The 27231-nt window shown below is 38.3% G+C and overlaps 2 protein-coding genes across 3 annotated transcripts in view; one reads left to right on the top strand and one right to left on the bottom strand.

Annotated features, from left to right (window-relative positions):
• The window catches only part of RUBCN (rubicon autophagy regulator), a 55326-nt gene extending 54609 nt beyond the window's left edge, over positions 1 to 717 (bottom strand). Inside the window, exon 1 of the mRNA XM_082839182.1 lies at positions 528 to 717. Within this exon, the coding sequence (XP_082695308.1) occupies positions 528 to 592 (65 nt within the window). The 5' untranslated portion in view covers positions 593 to 717. The remainder of the gene's footprint in view (positions 1 to 527) is intronic.
• A 9485-nt stretch (positions 718 to 10202) lies between these two features.
• FYTTD1 (forty-two-three domain containing 1) overlaps positions 10203 to 27231 on the top strand; it is a 32363-nt gene continuing 15334 nt past the window's right edge. For both annotated transcript variants that reach the window (XM_082839181.1, XM_082839180.1), the window contains exons 1-3: positions 10203 to 10366; positions 14960 to 15088; positions 23897 to 24045. In XM_082839181.1, the coding sequence (XP_082695307.1) occupies positions 10261 to 10366; positions 14960 to 15088; positions 23897 to 24045 (384 nt within the window). In that variant the 5' untranslated portion in view covers positions 10203 to 10260. The remainder of the gene's footprint in view (positions 10367 to 14959; positions 15089 to 23896; positions 24046 to 27231) is intronic.

Here is a 27231-nt window from a genome sequence, read left to right as displayed (position 1 = left end):
CATCCGCAGGCCCTCCTTCACTCCTTCCTCACACTCATTTTTCCTAAGCTGCTTTCTAGGCAACTCATAATGCCTAACCTTTACTCCCATAAATTCTTACTTCAACCTTCTTAATATTGGCCCGAATTGCTGTCACCGTAAGTTTCAGTCGGGGCACCCACCTTGTCCCCTACTGCTATCTATAGACTCTGGCCTATGAAATCTCACTACAGCACCTCTCAATATCCACCTCCTCCCCAGCAGCCTTGGATCTGAGCTTCACCCACTTCTGCCCACCCCCCAAGCCCCCGCCCTCAACATACCCTACCCCCCTCCTTCACCCTCACTAAGCCCGTTCCCTCGTCCGCCCTATCCACGCCCTGCGCGTCCCTCCTTTCAGAATTTTTTCCCAAACAAGTTGCCCACAACAGTTGCCCTCAGTTCTGTCGCGCCCGGCAGGTCTCCCCGTGCTCTCCGAGCCCTCTCAAGCCTCCCGGGACTTCAACGCATCAATCCGCCCGCGACTCTCCGGCCCCTTCCCAGCCCACCTGCTCTCCTCCGGCAAGCCCTCCTCGCAGCCGCCAAGCTCCATTCCCGCGCCCTCTGCCCGCATCCGGGGCTGCGACGTCGCCTCTTCTCTTGACAGGCGTCCCCGTCGCTTCGCCCCTCAGGGCTCCCAGAGTCCCCCGGGAACCGAGGAGGCACCCACGGCCGGTGGGCTCAGAGTGATGCACTACAGCCGGGTGACAGCAAAGGCAGTGACTGCTGCATCAGCGGCTGTTTCTAGCCACCCCCGCTTCCGGCTCCAAGAACTACAACTCCCAGCAAGCACTTCGAAGGCCCGGCCGCTACCGGCATGCACCGCCCTATCCAATCAGAGGCTGCGCTCGCAGCGACTTCAGACCCTGGCGGCGAGCTTGCGGTAGTGCACCCAGCGGGGAGCCGGGGTCTGAAACGCCCACCAACCCTAGTCTCCGGAGTTCGTACTGGTGTGGACCTTTACACACGTCTGTCACACTTCACCCTTGAAACCATACTCGGTCAGAGGTCTAGACTCGAAAATAATGCTGGCCTTAATCCAAGTACGATTAACCCCACTTTAGCCTACCCGGGTTTAACACCTGTTGGTGGTGTTTGGAGACCTCAAAAATTTTAATGAAGAACTCACAAACTCGCAAGAGCTCATGTCGCTTTGGGATCACAAAGGAAGGGGAGGAGGCAAAAGCTTTGGGGAAAGGTTTCCTGGAGGACTGATGTCAGAGCAGAGTCTTTTAGGATGAGTATGAGTTAGCCTGGAGAAGAAGGGAAGAGAAGGCCAAGAGAGTAACACAGACATGAGGAAGCGGGTCTGGGAACAGCTTGTTCTGAGTAGTAATCAGAGCTGGGAAGAGGTGAGAAACAGGCAGACCAGATCATGACGCCATTGTGAGTTTGGATTTTATCCTAAGAACAATTAGGAGCAAATCAAGGATATGCAAATCAAGCAGTGATTTGATCAAACTTGCTTAGAAAGCTACTTTTGACAATGTGGAGAGGTAATGGGGTATGTACTATGTTGGAGGGAAGGTCAAAAGAATGGATATGAGGAGAGGTTGGAAGTCCCTATAAAGGCCAAGTGTAATGCCAATGAGTGAAGTCAGCCAGTTGTAGGAGAATGGCAGAAACTCTCTGAACTGGAACCCCCATGCCTCATCCAAAAAGGAAAGTCTCATCTTAGCTATAGTTGAATGTTGCCAAATATTCTGATTTTTTAATAAAGCTGGAATCTGCATTTTTAAGTACAATTTCCAATTTTTAAAATATTGGCAACGATTTTAAGGTAAACATTACATGGGCCAAAAAAAAAAAAAAAATTCTGTAGGCTAAATGTGGACTTTGGGTTTGCAAGTCCAGGCCTAAACTTGGGTAGTGGCTGTAGGGAACAAAGAGATTGGGATTAGAGCCATGGTAAGGCAACAGAATCAGCACTACTCTGTTAGGGAGAGATCTAGGTTAACTCCATAAAAACTAGTTACTCTGTTAAAAATAATACATGACTTTCAGAAATGTTCAAACTTGAGAAAACATTTTTTGTGAATTAAAAGTGAAAGAGCCTTTTAATTAAATTATGATTTCCAATTTCCATTTATATAAAAATATTCTTATTCAAACTTTCTCATATTTTCCTACCAAAGTGTTATACTTTTTAAGAAAGGGGCAGTGTTAGTTATTGGGATTTCAGTAGCTTCTGTTTCTACAAATGTATGAACTTCATTTTTTGACATACAGTATAATCCCAAATTAATGCCACATGATTTTAACATATATTTACATGAAAGTCAGCTGTATCAGGAAATTCTAGAATTAAAATTGTAGTAAAAGTTCTAGAAAACAGTAAAAGTTCTAGAAAAAGTGTAGAAAAAGTTCTAGAAAAGTTCTAGAAAACACATATGTCCAAGACTGGGTTTACACTTTTTTTTTTTTTCATTTTTATTTTTTTGGCCATGCTGTGTGGCTTGTGGGGATCTTAGTTTCCCGACCAGGGACTGAACCTGGGCCCTCAGCAGTGAAAGCGAGGAGTCCCAACCACTGGACCACTAGGGAATTCCCTACACTTATTTTCTTTAAAGCAGTCAGTTAATAAGCATGACAATAACCTACACTAGCCATGTGCCCACTCCCCCATCCTATCCCTCTGCTTTCCCTCACCCCAGGTAGCCATATCCTAAATCCCTTGTTTATAATTCCACTGTTTCTCTTTTAATATAGTTTCTTTGCATCTATCCATATTCCTAAAAATTATTATTTAAATAATTTTTGTGTTCTAACTTTATTAAAAATGCTATTAAGCTGTATTTATTCTTTGAGGCCTTTTTTTTGCTTAATATTACAGTAAGATTTATTTTTATTTATTTTTATTTTTTTATTTTTGGCTGCGTTGGGTCTTCATCGCTGCGCATGGGCTTTCTCTAGTTGTGGCGAACGGGGGCTACTTTTGATTGCAGTGCACAGGCTTCTCATTGCGGTGGCTTCTCTTGTTGCGGAGCACAGGCTCTAGGTGAGCAGGCTTCAGTAGTTGCAGAGTGTGGGCTCAACATTTGCGGTGTGTGGGCTGTAGACTGCAGGCTCAGTAGATGTGGCACATGGGCTTATTTGCTCCGCGGCATGTGGGATCGTCCCAGACCAGGGATCAAACCCATGTCCCCTGCATTGGCAGGAGGATTCTTAACCACTGCGCCACCAGGGAAGTCCCAAGATTTATTTATATTGTGTATCACTATAATTCATTGATTTTGACTGCTATATAATAGTTCATTGTGAATAAACTGTGAATACACCAGTTTATTCATGTTGCTTTCCACTGATGAGCATTTGGGATGTTTCCAGGTTTTTGCTATTGTAAACAGCACTGCTATGAATATTCTTTTACATGTCGCCTCTTGTACATAAGCAAGGGTTTCTCCTGGGTACATACCTAGAAGTGGAATTGCCAGGTCATAGGGTTATTGTCTGTTCTAGCTTTTGTTTTGAGTGATGGGTTTGTAGGTGCACAATTTTAAAAATAACTAGGGGACTTCCCTGGTGGTCCAGTGGGTAAGACTCCACACTACCAATACAGGGGGCCTGGGTTCAATCCCCGGTTGGGGAACTAGATCCTGCATGCGTGCCACAACTAAGACCCGGAGCAGCCAAAATAAATAAATAATAAATGAATAAATATTAAAAGTTATAAAAAATTAGTTATGAAACCATAACTAATTATAATCAGTTATTTAAAATAACTAACAAATGAAAATGGGTCATGCTTGGAAAATGATGACAGTATATCATGAACCAAGGATTGTGATTAACCCAATTTTGTGCATCTGGGATCCAAATGCAAAAGGTCAAAAATGCAAGAATATGTAGCATCAGGGTTCAATAGTGTCACATAAAAGTAATGGCCTTACTTAGCAACTGCTTGCTGAATTAATATTTTAAAAGTCAAAAAATCTACAGAACTTTATTGATCTTGATTAATCTGTTTGTTTTCAAGATTTACCAGGATGCAATTTTTATACAAATGGTAGTTGGTCCTAGAGTACCACTGGCAGAAAGCAAATTTCACTCAATAATCATTTATTCAAATAACAGAGTTTTAAAGCTCATGACACTTATTTGCCAAAAGTTTGGTTTTAAGAAATAATCTTCTTGAATATATTCAACAAATATCAATTATAGTCATGAATATTTTCTTTTTATTATATTCACTAAAATTATTCTTAGCAGCATTTTTTAAAATATTAAAAATTTTAAAGCTAAGGGATGTCGCCCACTTGCCAAGTCAAAAGCAATTTGAGCATCAAAATGAGTTACTTCATGATATGTCTACATTCTTTTCAAAGGTAAGCATGACCCTTACACTCTGCACCCCTTTGCTTTTCAGAAGAGAATTTCTGAACATGAAATGAGTCTGTGAATTTCTACGGAAACGTATATGTATATATAAGCAAGTATGCAAATAAATAAATAAATAGAAAAAGGAAGGAAGAAAGGGGGCAGGGAGGTAAAGCTCTTTTCACAGTAGAATGCCAGCTTATGAATGTAGAGGAATGATAGTGTTAGAAAATCACTATTTTGTAGCCACCATCATAATAATTGATTCAGGCAAGAATCATCAATGGATGCTAAAGCTGTCAGTGAAATTTCTTCCAAAACAGAATATTTACACAGTCTCAAACCATCTCCCCAAAGATTACTTATTCATTATATATGGGGGGAAAGTATCTTTACAATGAAGAGATCTGGCAGACATCACCTTAACCAAGTGACTAAAGATCACCAATAAGACAAAATGACATCATGTGCCTTCTGATGTTAAGTACTGAGAATGAGCCAACATCACTTATGTAGTATCCTTGACAAAAATGAGTAACTCAAATCTAAGCAGAGGCTGACAATAAGACAAAACCAAATTGAAGGACAAGCTATGCACCAACTGCCTTCAATCTTCAAAAATGTAAATATCATAAAAGACTAAGAAAGGCTGACAAACTTTTTATGATGAAAGGAGACAAAAGAGGACAAAGAAATGCAACATATGAAACTGGACTGGATCCTAGATTGGAACAAAAATGTTACAAAGGATATTTATTAGGATAGTTGGTAAAATTTGAATATTGACTATACATCAGAGAATAGAATTGCATCAATGTTAAATTCCTGAATTTGATCATTTTACCTTGGTTATATAAAAGAATATACTTAGAGATATATTCTATAGAATCATGATTATGCACCTTACTCTCAGATTGTCCAACAGCATGAGGAGCCTAGAATCCTGGCTCTTCAGAGCTTTCTTAGACTACCAATCTATCTATTGCAAGTTGAGGAAATTGAAGAGATATATATATATTTTTTCTGTGTAATTTATTGTATTTATTTATTTTTGGTTGCAATGGGTCTTCATTGCTGCATGCAGGCTTTCTCTAGTTGTGGCAAGCAGGGTCTACTTTTCATTGCGGTGCACGGGCTTCTCTTTGTGGTGGTTTCTCTTGTTGCGGAGCACGGGCTCTAGGTCAGCAGGCTGCAGTAGTTGTGGCACGTGGGCTCAGTAGTTGTGGCACACGGGCTTAGTTGCTCTGCAGCATGTGGGATCTTCCCAGACCAGGGCTCGAACCCATGTCCCCTGCATTAGCAGGTGGATTCTTAACCACTACGCCACCAGCGAAGTCTGAAGATATATTTTTTAAAAGAAACAGTCTTTACATAAGTAGGGGGAAATTGTGTGATTTATGTAAATTTGTGTAGCTTTAGAAAATTCCACAATTAGTCATTCAGTGAATTGACCTAGAACCTTTGGTTGACAGGACCCCTGCCCTGCCCAGAGAAGACAAGGCCTAATAAGGAGTGGGCTAGAGGTCCAACCTCTGAGCCCAGGAAGAATTCCCCTTCAAGCTCCCCTGTCTATCCAAGCAGGTTACCTGCTAGTCAGAGAAAACTGAGGGCCAGGGACCTGGAGACTAGTAATGCCTCCAGCTATGCCTGCTATCCTGCGTGTCATGTCCTCGGCTGTAACACTGTCCTGTGTAGCACAGTGTCTTGCCCAGAGTAGGGACTCAAACTCTGTTTCAATACATGAATGAATGAATCCTGAGATTAAAAGGCAGAAGACTAGAACAGCTATAAACACTTAAAACAAAAGAAAAGAGCAACATAAAAGAGAAAGAGGAAGCTGTAGCAAGGTAGCAAGAAAAGCTACCACAGCAGAAAACAGTGGCAAAGGGGGTAATGAAAAGAATTGAGCAGAAAATAGAAGAAAAACTGTACTGTACATACAAGTAGCTTAAGGGAGTTAGGTATAATAATAGTAGTCATACCTAATACATACTATAACCACATATAATACAAATTATACCTAGCTCCCTTATTATTCCACTGTAATACAAATTACATCAACATACGAATTCTAAAAATACTCTTCTGAAAAGCATAAGAGCTGATACCAAAATCAGGCACAGACATTACAAGAAAAGGAAATCACACATCAATATCACTCATGAAAAAAGAAACAATATCCTTGACAAAATATTAGCAAACCAAATCCAATAATATATAAAAAGGATAATATACCATGACCAAGGAGGTTTATCCTAGAAATGCAAGGGTGGTTCAACATTTGAAAACCAGCCAGTATAATTTACCATATTAATAAATTTAAAAAGAAAAACCATTTGGTCATCTCAGATGCAGAAAAAGCATTAGATAAAATTCAACATTCACTCATAACTAAAACTCTCAGCAAACCAGTAGAAGGGAACTTCCTCAACCTGATAAAGGGCATCAACAAAAAAATCTAACATCATACTTAATGGTGAAAGACTGAATGCTTTCCCCCTGGGGTTGGGAACTAGTCAAAGATGTCCACTTTCACCATTCCTGTTTAACATGGTACTGGAGTCCCCAGTCGGTGTAATAAGGCAAGAAAAATAATAAAAGGCATACAGATTTGAAACAATTATGCTGAGTGAAACAATCCAGATACAAAAAAGAGTATATACTGTATGATTCCATTTATATAAAATTCTAAAAAATGCAAATTAATCTATAGTGACAGAAAACATCAGTGGTTGCTTACTTAGGTTGAGGTTGGGGGGAGGAATTACACAGGAGCACAGGAAAACTTTTGGGGATGATAATATTTATTATCCTGATTATGGCGGTATTTTCACAGGTATATATTTCACACCTGTATAAACTGCACACTTTAAGTATATGTCTTTTATTGTCTGTCATTTATACCTCAATAAAGCTGAAAAAAGGGGGGGACTTAAAAGATATATCAAACTAATCAAGTTAAGGGTTAAATATATGAGTTGTGCTTACCTTTGAAGAGAATATAGATCTCTATGCACACTGTGAAAAGAGAGCTGGAACACGTTAATAGAAAAGTATGGTGTTGTTAAGGTTGCCAGATTTAGCAAATAAAAATATAATATTCCAGTTAAATTTTACTTTCAGATAAACAACGAATAATTGTTTAGTACAAATACATCCTAAATATTACATGTGGGGCTTCCCTGGTGGTGCAGTGGTTGAGAGTCCGCCTGCCAATGCAGGGGACACGGGTTCGTGCCCCGGTCCGGGAAGATCCCACATGCCGCGGAGCGGCTGGGCCCGTGAGCCACGGCTGCTGAGCCTGCGCATCCGGAGCCTGTGCTCCGCAACGGGAGAGGCCACAACAGTGAGAGGCCCGCATACTGCAAAAAAAAAAAAAAAATTACATGTGATATTCTGTGGCAAAAAAAAAAAAAAATTCCTGTTTATCTGAAACCTGAGACAAAACTTATACTAAACAATTGTTCATTGTTTACCTGAAATTTATATTTAACTGGTCCTGTATTTTATCTGGCAATCCTAGATGTTGTCTGATCTACATTGTATGAAATCAAGCCTCCAGAAAGGGCAGCTGCTTGAATTCTATGTTTATTTTGACTTAGACGAAGCTGATGAATTGAAGACAAAGGCTGTCCACTCAGTGTCCAGCACAGTACCTTATTCACAGTACATGCTCAGAAAATGTTTTTTGCTTTGCAGGCTATGTGAAGATAGGGACAGCATCCATCTTGCTCACCATTTTATCCCCAGGGCCTATTACAATGCCTGGTGCTCAATGAATATAGGATTAAATGAATAGTTGCCTCTCGTGCCCCGGAAAATTGCAGGGTTGACCTTTTAACTCCAGCCCTGTAGCTGACTGGTCAACTTCTTGGACAAGCCCCAGTTCTGATTTCTTGGCTTTTCTCCCTCTTCACTGTTGCTGTGTGTCTCAGGTTGCTCTTTTACTTTGTATTGTTTTGTGTGTGGCTGACCTATCCTTAACTCCAGTGCCTCTTGTTTTCTTGTTTTTCCCTTTGGAATCAGGGTGCTCTGAGACTCTGAGACCCTCAGCCCTTGGAGAAATCTGAAAGTCTGAAATACAACAGCTAGGATTGTTTCATGAAACCTTGGAGCATGTTCCCTCTAGAGCTAAGGAGATTTGGTATGGGGCTTCAGTTTTGGGGAGAAGACCAGGATAAAAGGAAATTTTTATAAATTGATGTGGGAAGGATTTTGCACATTTGGGATTTTTATTATCTGTCCTATACTGCCTGAAGTATAAAATGTATCCAAACTCTAAATGCATTAATTTTCTTCCATAAAATTAAGAACTTAATCCAATGTTCCTCCCTGTAGTTTGCTCCTTCAAATAAGTAGAGATTGCAGAAGTTATTTCTAGTGAGAGAAGGATAGTATGTAGAAAAATGTCTTGTGCTTAGAAGATTTTAGAACTGTAAGGAATCTTAGAAATAATTAAGTGTAATATATATTTAGTATAACTACTTCTTGTTTTGAAAATGATTATGAGGCCCAGACACTCTCCCAAGTTCACAAGGTGAATGACTGAAGTGAGTGAAACCACTTACTCAATAAAACCTAGGTCTCTCTTGTACTTCTCTACAATCCAGTTCCCTAGTTCCTAGCAGTTGGGAAAGGGGTGGCAGCTGCAGAGTGGAACAGTAATAAAATCAAGCACTTTGTGCTAAGAGCATACGTGATACTCTCCTTGACATGCTGAATATTGTTCATGGGTCTTTTTGAGTCCAAAACTTCCTCCACCATTTAAGTTTCCTGCATCCCTTCATAGGTGCCTCTTCAGCTGATTCACTCTTCTCATATGGTTGTATTTTTGTCTTGGGGAAAAAAATAAAGTATAGGCTATTGTGGGTTTGAGATACTTTAGGTCACTAGTTCGTTTCTATGCAAAGAGAAATTTTAGGAAGTGCAGAGGGGGAAGGTGGCAGAGATTTCTAAATGAACAGAATACCTGCCCCTAATTTTTTTCTTAGATGCAAATGTCTTAGTTTAAGCTGCTATGAGGATAATATAACCTAAATGCTTCCACACAAGCGCAGTTATCTGGAGCAGAAGGAGGTCAGAAAGAGAGAATATCAGGTTTTGTTAACAGGAAAAAAAGTTACTATGCAGGAATTCATCAAATATTAATAAGTTTTCCCATAGGGATGATTAGAAAGAAAATGAATCCCCTTATCAATTCCCAACGCAAGTGAATTAGAGAAAAATGCAGCCAAATAAGCAGAGGTACTTACCGCTCTCCCGAGGGAAGGTGATGTCTTAATAAGGTACCGTGCAAAATGTTTTGAGAGCGCCGGCTGAGAAGTGGTACAGATACAGGAAACGTTAACATTTACTTTTATTAGTATACTGACGCAAGAAGTATCAGTGCAGCCTCTGCTTTGCGTCCGGACGTGTCGCTCCGCGTGCTGGCGATGAAGAGGGGAGCTGGGGCGCAGATTCTGCAGTCCACGCTCGCAGCCTCTGGGGCTGCTCTGCAGTGGGGTGTGAAATGTTCGTGTGTACCAAAGCTTAGGGGGCCTTTCTGGAGCAGGAGGGACTCGAAGGGCACGGAGGAACATGATCTCATTTAAAGCATCTGATTCTGAGGTGTTCAGGGTCCAGCATAATTTGGGCGGAAAGGCTAACTGCTAAAACAGCGGCCCCTCGAGAGCGGCCAGAGCAGCGGGTGCAATGTTTCCTCCGGTCCGGCAAGAGGCGCTAGGGGCGAGTCCGGTGCCTGGGGCCACTCTCGCCAGCCGCTCGTCTCTTGGTTCCTCCCCCAGCCCTCCGCCGCGGGTGGGAGAGGACGCAGCCAGCACGCGTGCGCGCTCCGTCGGTGCGGCTAGTCTGCCTGCGTGAGTGGGAGGTGGCAGGCCTCAGCCCCTGGCCTTCTTCGCTGACTGTTCCAGCGCGACGTTTCCAGCTATGAACCGGTTTGGTACCCGGTTAATGGGAGCCACCGCGACACCGCCGCCGCCGCCGCCGAAAGCCCGCAGCAATGAAAACCTGGACAAAATTGATATGTCTTTGGGTGAGGAGCCGAGTCGCACCGAGTTGGAGTGGGAGGAGGTGTGGGTGGAACCAAGTACCGCGGTTTGTGGGGGAAGGGGCGGTTGGCCGCAGTTGTCGATGGAGTTTTCTTACGGGTGGGCGGAACCAAGTGGGGGCCGGTGGGGACGGGGGGAGCGCTTTCTGGAGTCAGGATCGAGCCCGAGGGCCTCGGGCGTCACCTCGGCGGGGCTGTGTCTGAGGGGACGGGGGGCGCTTAGGGCCGGGAGGTTGGGAAGGCAGAGGAGTGCGGATCCTGTTTCCGCCCCCCCACAAAGGGTAGCCACTGCTCGCGGGTGACCCCGGCTCTTTGTGAGGAAAACTCCGCGGGTTTCACCTCAGGCTTGTGCGCGGTGGGCGTTATCGTGGGGCGAGGGCAGGGGTCGGACGGAGCCGTCCTTTCTGAGGAAGCTCTTTGAGAGCCCGGCGGGTTCGGTTAAATCCGTGGTTCCCGAGAAGAGCTGGTTGGGCGTTTTATGCGCCCGGGCCTGCGCCTGGCGCCGCACAGAAGCGTCAAGACGCCCCGAGAGTTGACCGTTTCCGACGGGCTCCAGACGGCCGGGCCACCGCGGGGCCGGGGCGCTTGACAGAAAGAAAAGATAGTTAGGAAGGACTTCGTGGGATGGTGGTGTATTAGGCGGTGCCTAGAAAAGCAGAGTCTCCTCATCGAGTCCTTCAAGCTAGCAAATTAGAAAAAAACGAAGCGAAAACCGAAGGAGGGTTTGATGGGAAGCCAAGTAAAGCATAGGATCTAAAAGAGTGGGGTGGTTTGGTGACGATTAGGTAAAAAGCAGGGAGATTGGCGATTCAATTAAAAATTCAGACCTAACACCACTGAGGGACTAGTCTCTGTTTGGCTTGGTTGGTTTAAAAGTAATTCTGTTTTTGTCGGGATTCAGGTTTTGGTATTAAATGTGGTTAGCTCTGCCTCAGGCCTACAATTTTTCGGATATTTGAAAAGTACCCGACTAGGGGATACAGAGGTGTAACTTTTCCGAGGACGATATTTTTCTCTTTTGTTGTGGTTTTTCTGCAAAGTTCGTAGTCAAAAGTCAAGATCTCTTGGTTTCTGTGTTTGTCTTAAGTTAGAACCCAAGATGTGAATTAAGCAAATCATCAGAAATCATAGGTTTGGCCTCAAGTCTTGCCTACTACTGCTAGTCAGTAGTGACCTCTAAAGAAATGAGAAATGAGAAATCTTTTGAATTAAAGCCAAGAAAAAATATAATAATGAATATTTATTGAGTGCTTACTACTTGCCAAGCACTGGACTAAGCATTTTATATGTGTTAAATTATCCCGATAATAACCCTATGAGGTACTTACTCCTAATGATAATGAGCATGCATGGAATCCTGAATCCCAGACTGTCTCAGTTCAAATCCTGCTTCTGACACTTATTAGCCATTTGATCTTGGGCAAATTGCTTCTCAGTGCCTCATCTGTAAAAAGGTGAGATATTACCTCAGAGGGTTGCTGTAAGTATTAAATAAGTCAATAAGCAAATGTAAACTGCTCAGAACAGTACCTGGTACACAGTAAGCACCATATTTACATATATACACACACATACTGTATAAGCCGTTGTTGTTATTCCCATTTTACAAAACCTGAGGCATAGAGAAATTAAGTAACTTGCCCACAGTCATACAGCAAGTAAGTGATGGAGTCAGGATTTCAGTCTGGTTCTAGAGCACCAAGCTCTAGATGTAGGAAGTGTTAACCATGTAGTGTCATAAGCATTACATTTCTTAAGTTTCTAAGATTTTGTATGTATTTTGTTCAGTGATTAGGATGTTCAAATGAAGAAAACTGAGGGATAATTCTCTTTGAAGATAGAAGTGAAGTGCAGCGGATAGCTAAAAGAAATTGGTCTCTCTTCTCCCTTAAGAACATACAGCATTCTGTCAGGTGCCCTTTTTTTTTTTAGGTGCTTTGTTTTGTTTTAGTGAGAATTTTACAGAGATGTGATGAAGAGAGAGGTATTTTAGGCAATTATTATGCTTTGTGAATATCCCATTTTATCCAGTGTGCATAGGTTTTAGAATCTAATTTTTTGTTTTGTTTTTAATTGTGACTCTATCAGGTTTATGTGAATATTCATATGGAATTATCTACCAAGGTTACCAATAGCTGGCCTCATTGTGGCTCAATTTCTTAATTTAAAAAAAAGAAATTTCTTTCTTTCTTTCTTAGGCTGTGCCAGGTCTTAGTTGTGGCACACGGGGTCTTCGTTGCTGTGTGCCAGATCTTTTGTTGCAGCATGCGGGGATCCTTTAGTTGCGGCATGCGGGCTCTTAGTTGCGGCGTGAGGGATCTAGTTCCCTGACCAAGGATGGAGCCCGGGTTCCCTGCCTTGGGAACACAGAGTCTTAACCGCTGGACCACCAGGGAAGTCCCTCAGTATCTTAGTTTGAAAATGGGTATTATAATAGTTATTTCATAGAATTATTGTGAGAATTGAATGAATACATGTTTTCAGAACAATCCTATTAGTACTCAGTTACTACTATTACTGTTATTGTTATCACGTGTATACCCCTAGTTTTTTATAAAAGTAGCTCATAGTGGATTTTTTTTTTTGTTTCTGATGCCTACCTACCCTGTCTACTCCTTGATTAGGAGAAAGCCATTATCTTCTTTTAGATTGGAAGAATCCTCTCTGTCATGGTAGCTCCTTTTAACTTGAGGATTTAGATAATAAAATGTTTAAATAGAAAACATAATATTATGTTTGATATGCTTTTCTACTTTTAATTTTTAGTTATGTTTATACTCTATAATGCTCTGTTTTTAAATCAGCCTGGTTAGTCAAAATTATACTCTGCCTTTTTTTATTTTGTGGTTCCCCAGACCAAGTTCATTTTTGGGGGGTACTCTAATGGCTCTGAGATCTCAGACTTCTGGTGAAGAATAAGTAGCACCCTGTTAGAGGAAAGTAGTGTTTTGAAAGTGGTGTCTAACTATTCCCTTTCTGCTTACTGAGAATTTAACATGTTCATGGCTCTGATATTTGTGAAATCTTTGTATTTTGTAAAAAACTGTTCTTGAGTGTCTAACTTTGATGAACTTTTTTGTAGCTGAATGATGGATCTCAAGATAACAAACTACTTTGAAGGGATTTGAATTATTTTCTATGAATATTTAAATGTAGTTTAGAGTCTTAAAGATTAGAGATTGGTGCACCTCAACGAAGAGTAGCCCCCACTTGCAGCAACTAGAAAAAGCCCACAAGCAGCAACGAAGTCCCACTGCAGACATAAATAAATAAATAAATAATTTTTTTAAAAGATTAGAGATTAGTGAGGTAGAGTAGTAATATATAAGAAAGGATCCCTGTAATCTATATTTCCTTCTTTGACTTCAGAAAAGACTAGTTATATTGATATAGTTGTTAGATTATTTGTATTTAGAGTAGTTTGAAAAAAAAAAACAACTGAGGTTAGTTTTGTTAATTTTATTAAGAAGTTGTTGATGTTCAATTTATTTGGTTTATTTACTGTATTTTCAGTCAGCAAAATTAATATTGGAGTTGGAACTTTGGAGAAAGTGTTTGGATATTCTTAAATGAGTATTTTTTGTCTTCTAGTAATCTCCTTTAAACAGATGTAAATAGGGATCTGGAGTACATTTAGTTTTCTGATCTTGACATTGTTCTGTTGTGGTATTAGAGCAATGTGATGTTTGTGAATTACCTTGGGACAGTCTGGAAGTGTTTTGGGAAATAATAAGACTTAGAACAGCGTAGAGGGAATTCCCTGGTGGTCCAGTGGTTAGGACTCCACGCTTCCACTGCAGAGGGCACAGGTTTGATCCCTGGTCATCGGGGAACTAAGATCCTACAATCCTGCGTGCCGTGCAGCACGGCCAAAAAAAGGGAGAGAGAGAGAGAGAACAGTGTAGAAAGAAAATTAAGGTAACCCTGAATTGCTTTGCTAAATGAGCAAAGAACCAACAGTATTTTCTTTTTGTACTATACCTTTATTATGGTACTTGTTTAATTTTTTGTTTACTATTTACATGACTGTTTCCATCATTAATTTTAAACTTACTGAGAATAGGGATCATATTTTACTTTTGTTTGTTTCTGTTACAGCACAGCCTACCATATATATTCACTGCACATAGTATATACTCAATAAATTTAGGTGAACTTAGAAATTTAGTCTTTGAATGATTTATTTTTTGACTGCCAATGGTTTTATTGAAAGGTGGTCATCTTTAAAAACTGGAGACTTCTGTGATTATGGAAAGTAAGTATGAGTAATTTTTGTAAACAGGTTTTTGCTCATTTATATTTATTAGGGAAAGAAATACTATGAATAACAGAAATCTTCATTAGTTGGTAGCTCTGCTTTGGGCTATTCAACTTTTCCTACAAAACCATTGTTCATTGCTCCAAATATATTGGCTGATTTGAGCTTTTATGTTCATATCATTATTATCCACTTATCAAAGTGCTTTCAAAGTAGAAAAGAAGTTAGGGACATAGGAAATCTATCAACTAGAAAATGAGACTGAGTAATTGAGTCACTACGTTAAAATGAAGGTAATCATCACATTTCGTCTATCACAGATGATATCATCAAATTGAATCGAAAGGAAGGAAAGAAACAGAATTTCCCAAGACTAAATAGAAGACTCCAGCAAAGTGGTGCCCGGCAATTCAGGATGAGAGTAAGATGGGGAATTCAACAGAACTCTGGTAAGTTTTGCAAGTAAGCTTTAATAAAGAGCCGTTATTTGTGGGTTCATAGTATACTACCTTTGATACATACTTAAAGCGTGGAGGAAGTATATCAGTACCCTTTGTGATGTGTATTTTTCCTTCTCTCAGAGTTTTGTTTAATCTTACAATCTGGTAAAAACTCAGGTTTCCTTAAATAGGTGATAACAGTATTTCTTAAAAACATTAAGTCATTTTAAAGTAACCTCAGTATATAAAGTCTTTATTATATTTAGGACTATAGATTTATAAAGGATCTTACATATCATGAAGTCTTAATCTCCTTCACAGTTAAGAGTTTTGTCTGATGGATGACTATGTAAGTCCAGCTTAAATATATTCAGTGAAAGAGCATACCACCTCACAACATAACTTATTCCATTATTGGAGACAGCACTGTTTACTAGAAAATTCTCTTAATTTGAATTAAATCATGCCTTCCTGTTAATTCTATAGAGTTATAGGAAACAGGTTTCTGTATGAAAACCTTTTATAAATATGTGGAGACTACTATTCTGCATAGAAAATGACCTCTAGATTATTTATCTTATCATCCAGGACCTTTAGGATTTGTTAAATCCTCCAGAGGTAACACAGAATTGAATGGTTTAGATATGGTCTGATGATCTTGGAACTCTACATATACAGTTATTTTTGGTAATCTGGAAGGTTATTTATTTATAACATTTTGTTCCAAAATAGACTTAAGGCAGTAACTGAATACTGTTAATTATATGTGACTCATTAACTTTTTTAGCAGTTACATCAGCATTTAATTAATTAATTTATTTATTTATTTTTTTGCGGTACGCGGGCCTCTCACTGTTGTGGCCTCTCTTGTTGCGGAGCGCAGGCTCCGGACGCGCAGGCTCAGCGGCCATGGTTTACGGGCCTAGCCGCTCCGCGGCATGTGGGATCTTCCCGGACTGGGGCATGAACCCGTGTCCCCTGCATCAGCAGGTGGACTCTCAAGCACTGCGCCACCAGGGAAGCCCACATCAGCATTTTAGAATAAACATTTGTTCAGATTTTTTAAACTCTAGATCTTTTTTACACATGTGAAAAAATGTTTGATAAACTAATTCCTAAGTTGATTTTTATCCTATATGTTAAAAACCATAGAAAATAATCTCCAATAGGTTGAACATAATTAATCCTGTGTTTAACAGCTAATATACCAACATATCCTTAACATATGCCTATAACTAAGATTAGACCCTGCAGAAGAATTTATTCTTCCCTAGTAATTTCTGGGATAGCTGAACCCAAGTAAGTAAATCTTGTAATAGGTATTTAGCTATAGAAAATTAATATTTAATTCCAGTGATTTATATTTAAAGGTTTCTTATAAATGTTACTCAACATACCATATTTTATATATGATTTGTTTTAAAATAATTTCAGAGTTCATAGAAGCCAGAAATATATTTATTTATGCTAATTGTTTGTTAAATACCTGATAAATGCTCTGAACTGACCAGGTTGTCAGGGTATGTAAAGATGCACTCTTTTACTTCAAGGAATTTCTAGTAACAGAGATAAGGTAGAAAACATAGAGTTAAGACATATCATAAGAGAAATTCTGATTGTACTACAGGATTTTAGGTAGGGATTTTGTCCTAAGAAAATTAGTGGTGATTTAATGGATAAGGTGAAATAGGATCTGATTCATGAAGGATCAGAAAAGCTTTCCTTTTACAGGGGTTATAATCTGAGCCTTGAGTTAAAGGATACCCAGTGGCAACTTAGGATTTTCTAAGATTGAAATTGCGCTTGTATGTTCTCCACTTACATGTGTCAGGGCCTAAAATAGAACAGCTGCTGCTGTCACTGAGTGTTCAGAGAGGTATGGGATTTTCTTAAGCTCTAATTGGTTTGTAAAAGTTAAGATTTCCACGTTATAATGTCAGTGAGGATGTTAGCTTGAGGTAAGGGAATAAGTAGCACAGAGAGCCCTTAGCAAATACTCAATATTTATTTATTTATTTATTTTAAAATTATTTATTTATTTATTTGGCTGCACCGGTTCTTAGTTGCGGCCCGCGGGATCTTCTTTGCTGTGTGCAGGATCTTTAGTCGTGGCATGCGGGCTTGTACTTGTGGCATGCGAGATCTAGTTTCCCTGACCAGGAGTCGAATCCGGGCCCCCTGCATTGGGAATGTAGAACTTTAACTGCTGGACCACCAGAGGAGTCCCTCAATAATTTATTTTTGACGGCTGAACAGACAAGTGAATAAAGTCTTCCTAATTTTGTACCTGAAATATAATTTAGTCATTCAATACATACTTGTACAAACAACCTAAATGTCTTTCAGGGATGGAATACTATACAACAGCAGTTCTCAAAGTGCTGTCCAGAGATCCTGGGGAATCCCCAAGACTCAAGGGGTTCACATGGTCAAAACTATTTCTATAATACTAAGACATTGTGTTTTCAGTCTTATTCTCTCATAAATGTACAGTGGACTTTCCAAAGTCTACATGACATGTGATAAATAAAACATATTGGAAGCAGAAGCAGAAATGCGAATCTAGCTATCTCCTATTAAGCCACACACTAAAGAGATTTGCAAAAATGCAAATCAATGCTACTCTTCCTATTAGATATTTTTGTTTGTTTAGGAATACAGTAATTATTTTTCATTAAAAATGTTATTTGTCCTACATGTTGTGAGTTTATTGTTGTTTTAATAAAATAACAAATAGTTTTTAAATGTCTTAGTTTTCATTTGTAGTGTGGTAAATAGCAGTAAACATAAACCCTATATATCAGAAATACCAGAAACAAAAACTCTTTGGGGTCCTCAATAATTTTTAAGAGTATAAAGAGGTCCTGAGACCAAAAAGTTTGAGGATGCTATTTCTTTTAGAGGTAGAGGAGACAGAGAAATAGTTGTATGCTTCTTTAAAAGGAGCCAGTAATATGATTGCATACACTCTGTGATATGATATTTCCCAGAAAATCCCTCAAACCTTCGTGTAAGTGATCAGACTACAGAAATTATTTAGGCAGCTTGATGTGTGTGTGAAAGAAATTCATGAAGGGATTGGGCTAACGATTCAAAGGAAAGATGAAAATTCATGTGTCTAGTTTTAGTTGTTCTCAACATTGGTTGCATCTGTGGAGCTTTATAAATTAGACTGATGCTCTGGCTGCACTCCATTGCTACTGAACCAGAATCTGCAGAAGTAGGGCCTGGGTTTTTTTGTTTTTTTTTTCTTTTAAGCTCCATATGTCCTTCTCATACATGGCTAGTAGTGTTAAACTGCTGCTCTGGTGGAGCTGAAAATGTGAAAGGACCTTCATAGAGGTAGTAGTTGAAGTAATGAGAATGAAGGTACTCTAGAAAGACAAGAACTTTCTAAAGGGGCTGATTGGATGAAAACCAAGAAAAGACTATTGCATGAAACATGACAGTGACAGCGTGAAAAATACAACCATTGCTAAAACTGAGATAGAGCTAGTGAAGTTTGTTCAAAGATAGAAAAGGAGGAAGGAGGAAGGGATGATCTAGGCTTGTTAGAAAGTAGAGGATAAGAAGCCACTGGAAGGAAAGAAAGAAAAGATGGTAGAACAGGGCTTCCCTGGTGGCGCAGTGGTTGAGAGTCCGCCTGCCGATGCAGGGGACACGGGTTCGTGCCCCGGTGCGGGAAGATCCCACATGCCGCGGAGTGGCTGGGCCCGTGAGCCATGGCCGCTGAGCCTGCGCGTCCGGAACCTGTGCTCCGCGATGGGAGAGACCACAACAGTGAGAGGCCCGCGTACCGCAAAAAAAAAAAAAAAAAAGATGGTAGAACGGGTGATGAGTATGGGAACAATGACTATAACAGTCAGAAATAGAAGGCACCCAGGAATAGAATTCTATCCCATACTTGTCTCCTTTTATTCTTGTTTTTTTTTTTAAATTTTATTGAAGTATAGTTGATTTACAAGGCTGTGTTAATTGCTTCTGTACAGCAAAGTGACTCAGTTATAGATGGATAAATTCTTTTTCATATTCTTTCCATTATGGTTTATTATAGGATATTGAATATAGTTCCCTGTGCTATACAGTAGGACCTTGTTGTTTATCCATCCTATATATATACTAGTTTGTATCTGCTAATCCCAAACTCCCAATCCTTCCCTCTCCCTCCCCTTTTATTCTTGTTAATGAGATTTTCTCATGAGTCTTTTTCGTCAACGCCTCAAACTTTGGTATAATAATGGACTCCTCCTCTCTTTAAACTTTCTCTTTGTTCTACTAATTCATTCATTCTTTTGGAATACGTTCAAATTTCTTTGTTCCTTTCCCAGTCCCTTATCATGTTGTGTTTGAGTGTTGCGATAGCATCTGAAATGGTTTCACTGCCTTCTCTCTCTTTCTTCCATTCAGTATAACATACCGCTTCTAGACTGTTATAATCTGATCATGAATTCGGCGAGCCCCCCCTCAGTTCCCTTTCAAGTATAGTCTTTTTTTTTTCATCTTTATTGGCATATAATTGGTTTACAATGGTGTGTTAGTTTCTGCTTTATAACAAAGTGAATCAGCTATGCATATACATATATCCCCATATCTCTTCCCTCTTGCATCTCCCTCCCTCACACACTCCCTATCCCACCCCTCTAGGTGGTCACAAAGCACCAAGCTGATCCTCCTGTGCTATGCGGCTGCTTCCCACTAGCTATCGGTTTTACATTTGGTAGTGTATATATGTCCATGCCACTCTCTCACTTTGTCCCAGCTTAACCTTCCCCCTCCCCGTGACCTCAAGTCCATTCTCTAGTAGGTCTGCTTCTTTATTCCCATCCTGCCCCTAGGTTCTTCATGACCATTTTTTTTAGATTCCATATATATGTGTTAGCATACAGTATTTGTTTTCTTCTTTCTGACTTACTTCACTCTGTATGACAGACTCTAGGTCCATCCACCTCACTACAAATAACTCAGTTTCTTTTTATGGCTGAGTAATATTCCATTGTATATATGTGCCATATCTTCTTTATCCATTCATCTGTCGATGGACATTTAGGTTTCTTCTATGTCCTGGCTATTGTAAATAGAGCTGCAGTGAACATTTTGGTACATGACTCTTTTGGAATTATGGTTTTCTCAGAGTATATGCCCAGTAGTGGGATTGCTGGATCGTATGGTAGTTCTATTTTTAGTTTTTTAAGGAACCTTCATACTGTTCTCCATAGTGGCTGTATCAATTTACATTCCCACCAACAGTGCAAGAGGGTTCCCTTTTCTCCACACCCTCTCCAGCATTTATTGTTTGTAGATTTTTTGATGATGGCAATTCTGACTGGTGTGAGGTGATACCTCATTGTAGTTTTCCATTCACTTCTTATCCTTTTCTCTAGACTGTCTCTCAAATCACTGTGGTTGCCCATGTCTTTGTACTTGTCACTTTATGCCTCTCTCCCTATTCACATCTTGCCTGTTTTGTAATACCTAGCTCAGAGCCTGCTTTTTCTGTCATAGCTGTGTTTTTCTCTTTGGAAATGTACCATAGATTATATTCTACCTTTTATTATTCTTTAATTTTTATATATAACAGTTTGGAAAATGCTCAATTTTTCGAGCCACAGACTTGCACTTAGATCATGGCTCTGCCATTTTCTAACTGTGCCCTCTGGGTAGTCACTGTTCTTCGCCTCACTTTGCTCACTTGCAAAATTGAGATGTTAGCGTCAATTTCATCAAGTGCTCATTTAAATTAAGGTACTCAGAACAGTGCCTAGCACAGTGGTAGCTGCTTCATTATTTAATACAAATAAAAATAGCAAGTAGTTGTAGATTTAATTTGAATATACAGGTTTCCCCAACATGCTTAATCTTTGTTTGGTTGCAATTCTAGAAGGGAATCACACATAGAACAGCAATAATTTGATCCTAATATTTAAAAAAATTGTATCTTTATTGCTTTTTTGCTGATTATAAAAGTAATAAAATCAGCACCTTTAGTACTGAGGCAGAGCACCCAAAAAGGGAACAAATCTACAAGAACTCCTTACCACACTGAGTTGCCGTGCTGGTGGAATTCACTGGGAAGTGATCTATAGGGGTGATGCAGCTTTAATTCACTGGAGGATGAGCAGGGCCAGAATTAGAGTGATGCCTAGGACTAGATCTAGATAGATACCGAGGGCCTAATATTTAAGGTGTCACTCATTCTCAGATTTTATGCCCTAGGTGCCTCTCTTGCCTCACCATAGTCTCAGCTTTCAGGGGAGGGATAATGAGTGCCACTGGGTGTCCTATACCACAGGACCAAGCCTTGAGGTGCACACTGGAACTTAGAAGAGAAGCTCCTTCTTCTTCTAGAGTCCCTCCAGTGCCCTCTGCTGACAAAGCTTAACATCGTGCCAGCTGGTAAGAGATGTTCCAGTAACAGAAGTGGGACAGTAAAGAGTGAATTGAGAGCTGAAAGGCAATAAATTGGTAAATGGTTCAACCATCATAACATAACAGGTTTTTCTAACTGTCTAGTTGAATTCTGGTCTCAAAGTAGGTACACCATAAAAAAGCATTATGGAATTAGATAAATTCGACAGTGACATATACATGATTATGGCTTAAGAGATTCATCACACACAGTCCTGAGAAATCCTACAGTAAACTATTTTAACTTTGTTTAGTTTGACTATGAAACAGGTTGGTAGACCTGTTACCACATTGCAGGTGTATAGTATTATACAGGATTCCATTCTAAAGACATTCCCCCCCAAATTAGAATTAAGATAAGCATGCCCAATATCACAATTGTTACTTAGCATAGTTCTCTGGAATTTCTGGCCATTGCATTAAGAAGTAAAAGAATTTGAGGTATAATTATTGGAAGGAAGAAGGTAGTATCATTTGTGGGTAATACGATTGTCACTCAGAAATCCCAAGAAAATAATTTGAAAGACTATTAGAACTAATAAGTGAATTCAGTGGAATGGCTGATTAAAAGCTATTAATTAAAACCTCAGTAGCTTTCTGTAATCCCAAGAATGACAATATGAAGATTATTAATAGATAAGGGATCTTTTTTTGTGATTGACAACAAATGTATAAAATACCTAGTAATAAGCTTAACAAGAAATGTGCAGGACTTATGGGAGGAAAAGCTTGAAACTTTACTGAGCCAATTTAGTGACAGAAGAAGACTTGAATAAGTGGAAAGATGTAACGTGTTCCTGAATATTGTAAAATGTCGATTCTTGATAAATTAATTATAAATTTAAAGTAATTCTTCTATCAAAGCATCAAAGGAAATTAGAACTTGACCCTAGAAAACTGGTTTATGAACATGATAGTTTGTGAATGGAAGAATACAGATAGTCAAAAAACCCATGGAAAGTGTTCATTATTACTAGTAAACTACCAAATACAAGTTGTTTTTTTTTAATCTCAAACGCTAAATGATAAAGATTAAAAAGAATAATATTTAAAGTTGTCAATGATACGGAAAAAGTGGCACCCTTATGTTCCTGGGAATATAAATAAATATAGATGTTCTGGAGGGGATTTTTTACAATATGAATCAAAATCCTTTAGAATTTGCTTTACTCTTTGATACAGCATTTTGATCTTTGGAAATTTATATATTGAGGAAATATCATGGATGTGTATAAAAATGTTATCTGTAGTGTTATTGCAATGTTATTTATAATAGTGTAACATTAGAAGTAACTAAAATGATTAGTATGAATATTAAAGACATAGGATTAATATTCACAATACAGTGTTAATGTAGACTACAAAGTAGTGTATGGAGTAGTGAAATGTGGTTGCTGGAAGATTGACTCAGTCCATTTTCTGGGCACATGGTACTACAAAATTGTGAATTACCTCATGTGATAGTCTTTTGAGTTGCTTAAAGACAGTTGAAACTAAAAGTGTTAATTTGAGATGTATGTATACAAGTAAAAGACTAGAAAAATATAAAATGTTAGTAGTTGTCTCTAAGTGGTGGGCTAATGGTGGTGGCTTTTATATTCTTATTTGTACTTTATATGTTTTTAAGATTTCTGTACTGAGCACGTTTACTTTTTCATAATTAGAAAATAAGTATTTAAATAGGTAAGATACATAATGGAAAAGCAAAGTCAGTAATATCATATGCCGCAGAGATTAAAATATATATCCATTGGAGTTTACTGCAGACTTTAGCAAAAGCAGTTTGAATATAATAAGACTGAAAACAAAGAAGCCAGATTGCAACATCGTAAGAAAATAGGAGATGAGATAGTGATTCCACTCTGGATCAGTGCCATCCAACAAATAAAATATGAGCCACATATTAATAATATATTTTATTTAACCCAGAACATCTAAAATATCATTCTAACATATGATTAATATAAAATTATTAATGAAATATTATACATTCTTTTGTTACATCTCAATTCAGACTAGTCATATTTCAAGTACTCAATAACCACATGTGGTTAGTGGCTACCATGCTGCACAGGGAAAGTTGAGACTGTTCTGTTTGTTGAGAAAGTAATGCCAAAGAGAGGATAGCTGGGGGGAAATGTGAGAATCCTCTAGTCCTTTGCAGTCCATTACAGCAGCAGAACTCTTTCCAATAGCTTATTGCCTCTTTAAAAATGAAATATTTTATGTAATTTTAAAGAAGTTATATAAATAGTAATATAATAATAATATAAGAAATATTATATGAATAATAATAAATGAAAAAAACTCTCATATCCTCCACCGTACTTAAGAAATAGAATATCCTGTGACCTGTGTGTCACTCAGTTGCAGTCTTAGATTGATTTTTTTTTTTTTCCTCCTCTCCTCCAGGTTTTGGTAAGAATAGTCTGAGCCGTAGAGGAAGAGTGATGCCTGGAAAGAGACGTCCTTATGGAGTTATCACTGGCCTTGCAGCTAGGAAAGCAACTGGAATTCGAAAAGGAATTAGTCCTATGAATCGACCACCTCTAAGTGACAAGGTAGGATGATGGCTAATCCTGAGTCAGAAACTCTTTTCCTTACAAATGAGTCTGTATTCAAAACAGAAACAGACTCAACAGACATAGAAAACAAACTTACAGTTACCAAAGGGGATGGGGAGGGGGGAGGGATAAATTGGGAGTATGGGATTGACAGATACAAATTACTATACGTAAAATAGATAAGCAACAAGGATTTACTGTATTACCACAGGGAACTATATTCAGCATCTTATAATAACCTATAATGGAAAATAATCTGAAATATATATATATTTATGACTGAATCACTTTGCTCTACACCTGAAACGAACACAATATGTAAATCAACCATACTTCAATTAAAAAAAGAGAAAGAAACCCTTTTCCTTTATTCGTACTAATATTTCTGTGAATGAGCTTGAGAGAGCATTTTATTTGAATATTTTGGGTTTTTTTAATATAGTACTTTGGGGCTTATATAAAAAATTCAATAATTAAATAATAATTATTGTCATTCATGAAGAATACCTAAATTTCCACATTCTCAAATATAAGTTTTTTTAGAGGTTCTTGACTTTCCCTGTGTGTGTGTGTGTGTGTGTGTGTGTGTGTGCAGTTTTTAACGGGATAGTGTGTGTCTGCAGTTTTTAACAGGTTATTGATGTATAATTTTATACTATAAAATTCATTTGTTTTAAGTGTACAATTCAGTGAATTTTAGAAAATTTATAGAGTTGAACAATCATCACAATAATTAATTTTAGAACATTTCTATCACTCTAAAAAGAAATCTCAAGTCCATTCACAGTCATACCCTGTGATATGCCCCAGGCAACCACTAATCTGCTTGCTGTAGATATTTTATAAATTTGCCTTTCTGGCATATTTCATATACAGGCATACCTTGTTTTATTGTACTTCACTTTATTGTGCTTCACAGATACTGCGTCTTTTTACAAATTGAAGATTTTTGGCAACCCTGCACTGAGCAAGTCTGTTGGTGCCGTTGTTCCAACAGCATTTGCTCACTTTGTGTCTCTGTGTCACATTTTGGTAATTCTCGCAATATTTCAAACTCTTTCATCATTATATTTGTTATGGTGATCAGTGATCTTTGATGGTACTATTGCAAAAAGATCACAACTCGCTGAAGTCTGAGATGATGCGTAGCATTTTTAGCAATAAAGCATTTTTAGATTAAGGTATGTACGTTGTTTTTTTAGGCATAATGCTGTGGCACACTTAATAGACTACAGTATAGCATAAATATAAATTTTTATATATAGTGGGAAACCAAAAATTCATGTGACTCACTTTATTGTGATATTTGCTTTATTGCAGTGGTCTGGAACCAAATCCCCAGTAACTCCGAGGTATGCCTGTAAATGGAATCATACAATAGTATGTAGGCTGGCATTTAGCCATAATACTTTTGAGGTTCATCATGTTGTAGCATGTCTCAGTACTTCATCTCTTTTTATTAGTGAATAATATTTCATTGTATGAATATTTTGTTTACCCATTCACCAGTTGATGGACAACATTTTGGTTTTTTCCACTTTTTTGGGTATTGTGAATATGTTGCTGTGAACATTGCCTGTAAGTCTGTATGGACACAGGTTTTCATTTCTCTTGGGTGGATACCTATCTCCCCTAGTTGATACTTTTAATTAGAGTTACAATTATTTACCCACCATAAATTAACTACTTTTCAAATCTTAACTGAATTTTTAATTACATCTCAATGAGTAATTTTTGAATTGGCTGTATAAAGCATTACTTAAAATAGTTTCACAAATGGTTTTTCTTTAACTTCTTATGTTTAGTAAGTCTGAGCCACCAAGGAATTTAATGTTCCACCCTGTTGTTTTTTAACCCCTTTTGTTTCTCTGATTATGAAAGTAATACATATTTTAATACAAAAATTCAGGACATTCATTTCTTAAATTGTCTTAAGTATCTGTATTCTGGTTAACCACAACTGTCTTCACCCCTTAACTTTTCAATTCTGCTATCACCAGCAGCTATTCTCTAAAACTTTATTACAGAACTTGCTCCAGTAAAAATTTTAAGTTACCACATGTGGTAGTCTTTTGAGTTGTTTAAAAATAGTGAAAATTGAAAGAGAATGTGCTGAATTGTGAGATCCTTTTATTTAAAGTTTGAATGATTTTGGAAAAGGTATGGTTTGAAATTTGCTGTTTCTTAAGAACCTTTCTCTCAACCTGAATACAGATTAATGTCTCAACAGAATCGACTGTGGTACTTGTGAAGCAGATCATTTTCTAGCAGTTTAGAAAATTTTTTTTTACATATAAGTAACTTAAACCATCCTCTTCTATTCATTAAACAAATTACCTAAGTAAGTTAATTGTCCTTGAATTGCTGCATATACTTAGAAATTTTATACCATAAAAAAGTCCTGACCACAATTAGACTTTTTGTTACTTTTTCTCTTCCTTTCCACAGTTTATATGAATTAGTGAGATTTTATTTCAATAAAAATGTACATTTTCTTACCTATGAAGTGAATTACTAAGTGGGAAAGATAGCATACTCATTTACATTACTAGTAATTACTGGAGAGAGCAAATGGCTATGCCTGGAGGGGAATGGTTGTCTCTAAGAATGAATTTTCTTTTGTTTAGAGAAAGTCAGCTTAAAATATCTGCCAAGTAAAAGTTTGTAAGGGATTCTTCTACTGGAATATATAACCTTGTCAATGTCAATACTGTAACTTTTCTGTTTTAGGTTCACAGTTTCCTAAAACTGAGGGTATGTTATGTTTTGTAGAACTTTTAACTTGACTAATAATACTAAGCCATTTAGTACTTCTGTGAACTTAAAAAATTTTTGTTGTTGCTGCATATATAGCAGTTATCTTCTGCTAATGGGTAGTTTTGATCTTTTGTCTGATTTTGACAGTTTATAAATACCTTATCTTCATACTATGGAATTCTATTCAGCAATAAAAAAGGAATAAATGTTAATGCGCAAGACAGTGTGGGTACATCTCAAAACATCATGCTAAGCAAAAGAACACAAACACAAAACACTATGTACTATGATTCTGTTTATTTGAAATTGTAGAAAAGGCTAAACTATAGTGACAGATCAGTCATTGCCTGGGGTTAGAGTCAGGTGGGGGAAGGAAATTGACTGCAAAGGGGCACAGGGAAACTTTTAAGGGTAAGGGTACTGTTT

This window comes from Leucopleurus acutus (genome assembly GCF_964270905.1).
Source record: "Leucopleurus acutus genome assembly, chromosome: 5".
In the NCBI taxonomy this organism is placed as follows: domain Eukaryota; kingdom Metazoa; phylum Chordata; class Mammalia; order Artiodactyla; family Delphinidae; genus Leucopleurus; species Leucopleurus acutus.
The sequence above is the reverse complement of the archived record's forward strand: the minus strand, read 5'-3'. Positions and strand labels throughout refer to the sequence as shown.